Source organism: Malurus melanocephalus, unplaced genomic scaffold, assembly GCF_030028575.1.
Source record: "Malurus melanocephalus ecotype Western Australia unplaced genomic scaffold, MMel_1.1 scaffold_70, whole genome shotgun sequence".
NCBI classification, from domain to species: domain Eukaryota; kingdom Metazoa; phylum Chordata; class Aves; order Passeriformes; family Maluridae; genus Malurus; species Malurus melanocephalus.
The window spans coordinates 11301-21105 of NW_026623302.1; the positions used below are offsets into that span (position 1 = coordinate 11301).

At 47.6% G+C, this 9805-nt stretch overlaps 1 protein-coding gene across 1 annotated transcript; it reads left to right on the forward strand.

Moving 5' to 3' along the window:
* The first annotated feature begins 486 nt into the window (after window positions 1–486).
* HMGB1 (high mobility group box 1) lies at window positions 487–8978 on the forward strand. The gene is made up of 5 exons (XM_057366661.1): window positions 487–668; window positions 3457–3619; window positions 3900–4045; window positions 5006–5180; window positions 7198–8978. The coding sequence occupies exons 2-5, from the start codon at window positions 3470–3472 to the stop codon at window positions 7372–7374; spliced, it is 648 nt and encodes a 215-aa protein (XP_057222644.1). The 5' UTR covers window positions 487–668; window positions 3457–3469; the 3' UTR covers window positions 7375–8978.
* Window positions 8979–9805: the final 827 nt, after the last annotated feature.

The window sequence follows — 9805 nt, forward strand, 5'->3', positions numbered from 1 at the left end:
AAGCAAATGCCCCCCAACCTCGGGGAAGGGGCAGAACTGCGCACGCCACCGCGGCAGCGGAGAGGAACCCAGTGCACCGGCTAGAACTGGGCGACAGGAGCCGAGACACGCAGGCTCGGCTCGGCTCGGCTCCCTGCTGAGCCCCGGTTTCCGCGCCTGGGCGATGGGGCGGTGCGGCCGCAGGGGCGGGGGGCGGTGGAGCCCAGCTCCCCGCCACGGGGGAGTCGCGAGCGCGGTGGCGGGGACGGCGGGGCCCACGCCCCTCGCAGACGGCAGCGCAGCACTGAACAACCACCACCACTCTCCAAATCCCGCCGCCGCCCGGCTCCCCTCGCTCACTTTTATATTTGCGCGCCCTTTCCATACTCGGTGACGTGTCCGGCGGCGCGCCCAACCCGCGGCGCGCTCTGGTCAGGACAATGGGAGCGCCTGGGCCAATCGGCTTGGCGCTGGGCTTGGCGGCGGCCAATGGGCGCGGGGCTGTGCAGAGAGTAATGTTACCAGCGCCGCGAGTGTGAGGAGGCTGCGTATCGATCCCGCGCTCAGCCATTGCAGTGCACCGGGCTGCACAGCGACCCAGCCAGCGCTGGGGCCGGGTGGGCGGCCGCGGGAGCATCTCTGGGGCTCGGGGCCGAGCGAGGGCTGCGTGCGGACTCTGTCTGACACGGGTGAGTACGCGCCGGGGGCCGCTGGGCCGGCCGGGCGCGCTCGCCCGCCMGCTCGCAGCCGGGCGGTGAGCCGGCGGTGGCCGTCGTGCCGCCGCGCCGCTGCCGCTGCTGCTGCATGACCACGGAGCGCGGGGCAGCGCCGGCTTGGACGCCCGCACACAAAGGAGCAGGGCTGTGCCGGGGAGACCCTTCCCCGGGCGGCGAGCCCCCCGGCCGGGGCGGGGCAGCGGGCGACTTGGGGAGAGCGGGGCGGCGGAAGGCAAGGAGCGAGGTTGGCAGAGAGAGGCGGGCGAAAGGAGCCAGGCGAGCGGCTGGGGGTCGCCCACCGCAGGGGTGAGGGCCGCGCCGTGCCCCGCCGTAAGCCGCTTACACGGTGTCTCGCCGTAGCCATCGTAGCCATCGTTGCGGCGGCGGGGCAGGCGACGGGGCGTTGGGGGCTCCKGACGGACCGCGCCGGGGCGGTGGGGAGCGCGGGGAAACGGGGCGCGGGCCCGGGCGCCGCTGGCCCCGCGGCCGCCCGGCTATAACATGGCTGACGGGAGCCGCGAGCGAGAAAACAAGGCGAGCGGCGCGGAGCAGCAGAGGAGGCGCTCGGGCGGGCGGGGGCGCAGTTCGAGGGAACTTTTTTCTCCAGCAGCCGCCGCTCGCCCGGGCGCGGGGCTCTCGGCCCCGCGGCCGCACAGCTCGGCGGGGCGCGGGAGCGAGCGTGGGGTCACCGCCGGGGCTTCGTCCGCGCCGCCGGGGCTCAGGCGGCCACCGAAAGCGTGCTGGTCCCCCCCCATTTTCTTTCCTCCCGCTCCCACCCACCTCCCCCCGTCTCCCGCCCGCCCTCCCCCGGCTGCAATGGCTGAGCGTGTGCGCCAGGGTAGCGGCGCGCTCACACAAAGGGAAGGGAGGAAGAAGCCATGTTCTCTGCGCGGTGGCGGCAGCGGACGACGCCACAGCGGCCATTCCGCGCCGCCTGGGCTTCGCTGCCACCGCCGCCCCCGCGGGCGAGGGTCGCCACCCAGTCCCGCCGCGGCCCCTCTCGGCAGGGGTCCCACCGTCCAAGCTCGCCGCCCCGCTTGGCCGCGGGGGGTGTGGTGGCGGCGGGGGGGGTGGGGAGCGGCGGGCTCTGCTCCTCAGCGCACAAAATGGAAGGAGGCTCGGCGGCGGGTGACCTCCTCCGCCAGGAGGCTGCGCCATGGCGGCCGCTCCCGCCGACACCGCCGCTGCGGCGGCTCGGCCGGCAGGGAGGGAGGGAGCGCAGGCCGGGGCTGCCTCGCCTGATGGCGGCCGGAGCGGGCAGGGCTGAGCATGGGGGCGCCCCCCCCGCCGCGGGGGAACGGGGACGGCGGCTGGAGAGTGCTTTGTCCCGCCGGGGCCGGGGGTCGCCGCCTGCGGGCAGCCGCACCCCTGTGGTTGTCCGGCTCCTGGGCATGTGCTCGCCACTGCGAGCCGTCGCTTGAACGTGGAATAAAACTTACATCTGTTCTCCCTAATAACGGGCTTCCTTTTTTTTTTTTTTTTTTTTTTTTCCCCTTATTTTTTTTTCCTCCCTTCTCACCCCCGGCCGGTCTCTGGAGGGACTTCTGAAGTTTCACTCTGCTCCCCTCACAAGGGAAGCGTCTAAAATGGCGGGAAGGAGGAGGCTTTTAAACGCCAGCCCTTGGGTCGCGGTGCCGAGTCCTGCCCGCGGCCACCCCGTGCCCCTGGAAACTCCCTGTCCCCCGAGCCGTCTTCCCTCGCCGCTGCGGGCAATGCCCCGGCCCTCCCGAGTCCCGTGCCCGGCTGGCGCTGCGAGCGTCTCCATGGCAGGCAGGAGCAGCTCCTGGTTCTTCAGCTCTCTTGTTTACTTGATAGAAACTTCAAACCGGACGTGTTTAGTCACAGAGCAGAAATCTGTTTCTGTCTATCTGCCAAACCGATAGGAAATACAGCTTCTGTGGCAAATACGGGCAGGCAGTGCCTGCCCTTTTTTTTTCTTTCCTTTCACACCTTTTTTTTCGTTTCTTTTCATTCGTGCTGGAAAGCAGAGCTTGTCAGGGTGCAAGTGACTTTCCAGGGAGCTATGAAGAAATGTTCTGAATGTCTGATTTGGGTGTGAAAGTTCCATGAAAATATTTTTTTCAGACTCTAGAAGTGTCAGATAGTGCTCTTGGTGAGCATGGCTCTGCTGGCCATATGTAAATGTTGTGCTTCTCCCTGTGTGGGTTGTAACACGTTTGACCAAGTGAATTGTTTCATTCCTGTTTTTTTAGATGTACCTGTAAAGGGGGCAGGCTTTTGCAGTACACATAAAGAAAAATGATAACATATGGCATAGAAAATAATATATATTTTGTAAATGAGGACCCAGGGTCTATGGAGGTAGAAACATAGGCTGTAARAGGAAAGAATTCAGTAATCCAGAAGGCCACTGAGACAGGATACTTGGCTACTTCTACCTTCCTTTCAATAGAATCTATTCTTCCCAAGCATATGATTAATATACCTGTAATAATCATGGTGCACAGTCTCCACTGCAGTACTTGCCTTCAGATTCCTTGGAAGAAAAGTTCTTGTTTGCAGGAGACCATAACTGCACATTTTGAAGGCCCTTTGAGATTTCAGGTTGCTTGCGTCCAGGTCACCTCAGACAGGGATGACAGAAATCATCAGTAAATTTTCCAGAAGGGAATTTTCTTCCCATTGTGTGATTTCAGAATACTGCACCAGCAGGTCTTGTTTGGCATGATCCCCAATTGTGACTTACTTCTTGCCTTGTTGAAAGTACATGTTTGCTGATGTCTTTTTTGCTTTATTACAGAAAATCAGCAAAAATGGGCAAAGGTGATCCTAAGAAGCCAAGAGGTAAAATGTCTTCATACGCCTTCTTTGTGCAAACCTGTCGGGAGGAGCACAAGAAGAAACATCCAGAGGCGTCAGTGAACTTCTCAGAGTTCTCAAAAAAATGCTCAGAACGATGGAAGGTAGGAATAGCTGCTTGACAAAAACCTACATAACCTTAAATGACTGCTTTATGTGGAATACCATTCGAGATTGTAAGTTATTTCTTTAGAAGTTCATGTTTTGTGTAAGTATGAAGTATATTTGTAAAATTAGTAGTAACTGTCCATTGTCCTTGTCTTACTTTTAGCTCCCCCGACTGAAACATTGGAGTGGACTTTAGTTTGTTTTGGAATCTTAAAATACTGTTTTGATCCTTATGTGTCCCTTCTGAGGCATTCTATGATTCTAATTGCCTTCCAGACTATGTCTTCTAAGGAGAAAGGGAAGTTTGAAGATATGGCAAAGGCTGACAAGCTTCGTTATGAAAAAGAAATGAAAAACTATGTACCACCTAAGGGGGAAACAAAAAAGAAGTTCAAGGATCCAAATGCACCGAAGAGGCCTCCGTAAGTAGATTCCTGGTTTCAGGTTGTCTTGTTCGGGACCATCACACTGGTGGATATAAAATGGTAATTTTACCCAGGATCTTCAGAAATACAAGACTATGTGGTTGTTGTGACCAGTGGTGCAAAGATAGGTTGCAATTTTAGTTGAGAATCCTAAGCTTTTATTTTCAAACAGGCTGTCCCACTATCAGTGTTGGAGTAATGGCAGCCTTTAAAAGTAGATGCAAAAATTGACCGTGTGTGACTCTGACTGATTKTTCTAATTTCTGTTACGAGGGTAATTCCAGTGTAATATGGCAGTAAAGTACCGCAGGCCCTGCTCTCATCACCTGTTGTCCTGAGCAGAATTTTCGTCTTACAGTCAGTTTTAATTGGAGACTTTTACTCAGAATGTGTTAAGAGGGACAATCTTGCTCAAAACCACCTTGGAAAATTAAAACTGTAGCCACTACATAATGACAACTGGCTTCAAATTCATCTCCTATTAGACACAGTACTTCATTGTGTGTATTTTAAATGGAGCTAATGCTGAAAAGAACAGGGAAGTTGCTTCACAAGCTAATGTTCTTATTTGGGCTGGTGCTATTGTCTGGTAATCCTACTTTCATAATAAATATTGCAGCCTCCCACCTCTAACAGTTCTGACATAACATTTGCTACCCTAGTATCATTCGCTTATTATTTCTGAAGATTTTCTCTGTGTATGGTGTATAAACTCTGCCTTTTTGGAGATCCTGCCAAAAATGGGACCAGATGTGCAGCATTACTTACGAGACGAGGGTGCATTGAGTTTGCAAAGTGGCTCGTTCAGTTCTGATACCTTCTGTTGTAATCAGTGTCTGTCTCACTTTTAGGTGCTTTTTCCAAAATGCTCTTAAGGAGCAGTAACAAAGGCCACAAAAGTTGGGGCAGCAGTGAAGTCTAAAATTTAAATATTCTTCTCTTATTTTTCCTCTGTAGTTCGGCTTTTTTCTTGTTTTGCTCTGAGTTTCGTCCCAAAATCAAAGGAGAGCATCCTGGTCTGTCCATTGGAGATGTTGCAAAGAAACTGGGCGAGATGTGGAACAACACCGCTGCAGACGATAAACAGCCTTACGAAAAGAAGGCTGCTAAGCTGAAGGAGAAGTATGAAAAGGTAACACTGACATTTATGGAGGTGCTTTGGGGAGGTTAAGCCTCAGTTTAGACTTTTTTCCTTATTGYGTACTCTGATACCTGGTGTTGTAAATTGTAACATGCTAACGACATAATTATGTTTGAAAAATGTTGCATACAAGGGCAAGTGGTTTATTGCCGTAACATTGAATTGGAGTCCCTTACCTTTAACTGTTTGCATTTGTCTGTAATTTTGGGCTATCATTGGTGGTTTAATAAATGGGTTCCGTATCATTACTAAATCCATAGGTCAAAGCAGTACTTGAGCTGAGTTGGCAGCACTAAGTAATGTTAATAAAGAATGAATTTGTTCTCCTTGATTTGGGGCATACTGATGAGCATCCCTGAATGTTAGGATAATTGATACACATAGGTGATTTTTAATTTTTTTTTTATAATACTGACAAAACATTAAGAACATGCTAGTTTTAGGCATGTGTTTTTCCTGGACCTACTTTGTGCCCATCTTCTTTCTAGTAATTAACTTGGTTAATTATGCATAAGAAGCAGCTTGTCATACAATTTTTTTAATCATTAAGGCTAAATCCTGCCTTCGTAATTTGAGTTGTTGCATTCTGATGCACGCACAGGTTTGTGCCACACATGGTTTTTCTGGAGGYAGGTTCCCATCCCAATACGTGGAAGCCAGGGGAAGAGGGGGGATGCRTGATGGCATTTTCTGATGATGCTTCACAAGGGGTCACAACCACCTATAGCTGAGACATAGCACCTRTGTCTGTAGTGTCCTGTCACCTTCCTCTGGGTATTTCTTCTGCTGACAAACAAATCTGCTTCAAAGTTTTTACGCGATAGTGTGCAAGGTGGAGCAGTTTTTGCACRGTAATGTGCAAGGTGGATCCTTTGAGCCCTCTTGATGTTCTGGAGACGAGTTGCAGGTCTAGGAGCTTTCCCACATGGTGCTTTCTATACAGCTTCATGGTAATTGCTTGCACACACAGCCAAGGCAACTCAGACTCCTTTTAAAGGGAAGAATTRTTAATCTTTATTTACAGATATTATTTTAATTTTCACTAGTAATGTGTTTATTTCTTAAACTTACAAACACGGTTTTAAGGTGAAATTTTCAGTGTTTCACTTCTTGACCTTTGACTTAGTGGATATCCTTTCTGAAAATTTYTTCTAAGCTTTAAGCAAGTCTGAGTGAACGGTAAGATTAGTGGTGTAGTGTTTATTAGGTGGGGAATATTTAAAGATTTGGACTGTCTGTGTAATCGTATTGATGTTTCTCTGTAGCTGGTGTGTGTAAGTTTTGTAGATCAGTCCTTCTACCTATTGTTTTGGCACAAAGTTGAGAAGTCTTAACTGCTCTTATGACTTTGCCTTCCAGGTGCAGTTTTGATTTCCCCGTAACAGGAAGTGAATTTTGTGTGTTTCAAATGACTAGAATAAATTTACCGCATGCAGAAGGTGGCACTGTCTACCCTTTAATCAAGTTCTTATGCCTTTTATTTTGTAAACTTTCGTTAGGCAGTGTTCAGCATAGCTGCTCTTAGCCAAGGCATAGCATTGCAGCTGTTAGGCTGGGTCATTCTGCTGTATTCTGGGTGGCTGATCACAATTTTGTGCCTGGAACAAGGCTTTTCCTGTGCATTTCTTTAGGTGTTGTAGGAGGTAGAGCTAGAAAGGGACCTTAAGAGGTCTCCCTACTTAATTTCCTTATGGGATAGTGGGCTCAGCTGTGCCTTTACTATCAGAGGCAGCAGCATTTCCAGCCTGTTCCCAGAAGCCTAATGGTGGATATTCCTTAGCAGCCCTAAATATKGTGTTCTGGTATACCAGGGAACTTCTCTGTTGGAGGGTTCCCCTTTCTTTGGCACTGGGCTTCACCAGTGCCACAGTTCCTGGTCCTACCCCAGTGGATGTGAGAAAAGAGCAGGTACCTGGGTGACTGACTGCTTTCACAAGTGCTGTTTGGAAGTTGCTCAGACCTCTTGGCTGGTTAAGTCTTTGAGAGATTCTTCCTGCTTTTCTTCAAGGATATTGCTGCGTACCGGGCCAAAGGGAAGGTTGATGGAGGCAAAAAAGTAGTTGCCAAGGCTGAGAAGAGCAAGAAGAAGAAGGAAGAGGAGGAAGATGAGGATGAAGAGGAAGAGGATGAAGATGATGAAGAGGAGGAAGAAGAGGAGGATGAAGATGATGATGATGATGAATAAGTCTCTTTCAGAGCAATTTCTTTCTTGTCTATAAAGCATTTAACCCCCCTGTACACAACTCACTCCTTTTAAAGAAAAAAAATTGAAATGTAAGGCTGTGTAAGATTTGTTTTTAAACTGTACAGTGTCTCTTTTTTTGTATAGTTAACACACTACCGAATGTGTCTTTAGATAGCCCTGTCCTTAGTGGTATTTCAGTGGCCACTAATCTTGCCTGGTACAGTGTGGGGGTTGTAAATTGGCATGGGAGTTACAAAGCAGGTTCTTGTTGGTGCACAGCACAAATTTAGTTATATTTGGGGATGTAGTTCATTTCTCATCTTCAGTTGTCTCTGATGCATCGTAAAAATAATTGTTGTTCTGTTAACTGAATACCACTCTGTAATTGCAAAAAGGAAGAAAAAAAGTTGCAGCTGTTTGTTGACATTCTGAATGCTTCTAAGTAAATACAATTTTTTTTCTTAGTATTGTTGTCCTTTTAATAGGTGCCCTTGAGAATCATACTTTTTCTTTTCTTCTTTTTTTTTTTTTCTTTTGAGGGGAACTCATCTTTTGCTTTATTGAATGCCCATATGGGATCACAGGAATATTACAGTTTTCATCTTTCATATTACCAGCTGATAAACAAAGCTTTGATCTGCATACCCTGCATTATCATGATAGGGTAAGAAAAGAAATATATAGGCATATGATGAAAATATTCTTCCATAACTGGAAACAAAACAAAAAATTCAATCTCAGCAAATGGATAGTTCAGATTTTTGTGAAATGTAATATTCTATTGAGTTGCATGAGTTTACCAGTCTTGGAGAGTTGAGAAGTATAGAGTTCAATTTTGCAGAAACTAAATACTTTGGGTGGGTGGGGAGGGAGGGAATGTTGAATTTTGTCCTAGAAGGACTCATAGGAAGAGTATATGTCCATCCGGTGTAGAGAAATTTACACGTGTGACTCCATTGCCATGTAATGGAAGTTATATTTGTAAATCTCTGAACACCTGGGAGCGATGAGCGTACCTAAAATATGTAAAGTTAAAAGCATGAAATGACCATATTATTTTTTGGTGACAGGTCTGGTGATGGCCACGGGCTTTATACCATGAGACTTCTGGTAGCAAAGGGCCCACAAGAAATGATTTTTCTTTCTAAGATTTCTATAAATGGTACCATTATTATTTGTTAAATCTATGTAAATTCATATTTGTATTCTTGAAATTCTAGTTTTAGCCCTTTAAACAAAGTTGTATATTGTCTCAAATTGAAAATGAGATAAGATGTATTTTTCCTGTTAGGTTTTATACCGCACTCTTGATGTTTGCCCATTTTTAAGTTAAATGTAGTTGTATGGAAAAGTACATTTTATTAAATTTTGCATTAAAAAGTTAAATGTTTATGGTATACCAACAATGTCTAATTTGGTCAAATACAGTTCTCTTCCAAAACCAAAGCTAAGGGGTTTTTTGCATATTTAGTAAAACTTCAAGTGCTGGCAGCTGTAACTATTTTCACATATACCTGCTTACCAGTTCGGGGGACAATTCGGCAATTTTGTGGTTACAAAATTATGGTTCTCTTAAGTGCCAGTGTTTAAAAACAAAAGAAAAAGCATTCTTGTAATTTTACACGCTTTTGTGATGGAGTATTGTTTTGTTATACAATTTTGACTTTCAGATTCTTATTTCAATTTGCATTTATGTATAACTTCAGGAGAAATATTGAACATCTGAAATCCTGGATGATACTAATAAACTAATAATTGCAGAGGTTTTAAATACTTAGTTAAATGGCTCACTTAATACCCTAAAGATTTGGGGGTTTTTGTGTGTGTTGGTGTTCTCAGATGCATATGTCCCTGCTTTCCGTTTCAAGCAGAAGAATGATGCTGTTTGCAAGATCTTGCTATGGAAAGCTTAGGAAGATAGACGTTTTCTTCTTAAACTGGATRTTACACATTCAATTGCTCATAACTGATGACAAATGAATTTTCTGTGCTGAAGGGTTTTTTTTTTCCCCCAGGTCATCAGAGGAAAGTAGACCCATTTCTTGTTCTTGGAACAAGCATGCTAAATTAGATCCTTTTAATCTTGTGCCTTTGTTCTTGGTGCTTAATGTTGACAGAAGTAACCTAGAGGATTCAGCTGAACTTAAAAGATGAGTAGCGGGTGCTTCCTCAGCAGCCAGGCATGGCCTTTGCCTTGCCTTTGACTTTAGCACATTGGTAACAGAGGGTAGGTAATATAATTATCAATGTTCCTTACTGAGGGAAAGATCCCTCTGTATCTCACTGCAGAGRCTGGTGTTGGATGGGAGATGGCACCAAAGCTTCCTGAGCTCCACAGTGGCTGTGATTTTCTCAGGAGCAYTTGGTGTGTGCCTGTAATTCAGCTGAGCTGGCATATGGACTGACGCTTTCGCTTGTGTCTACTATAAAA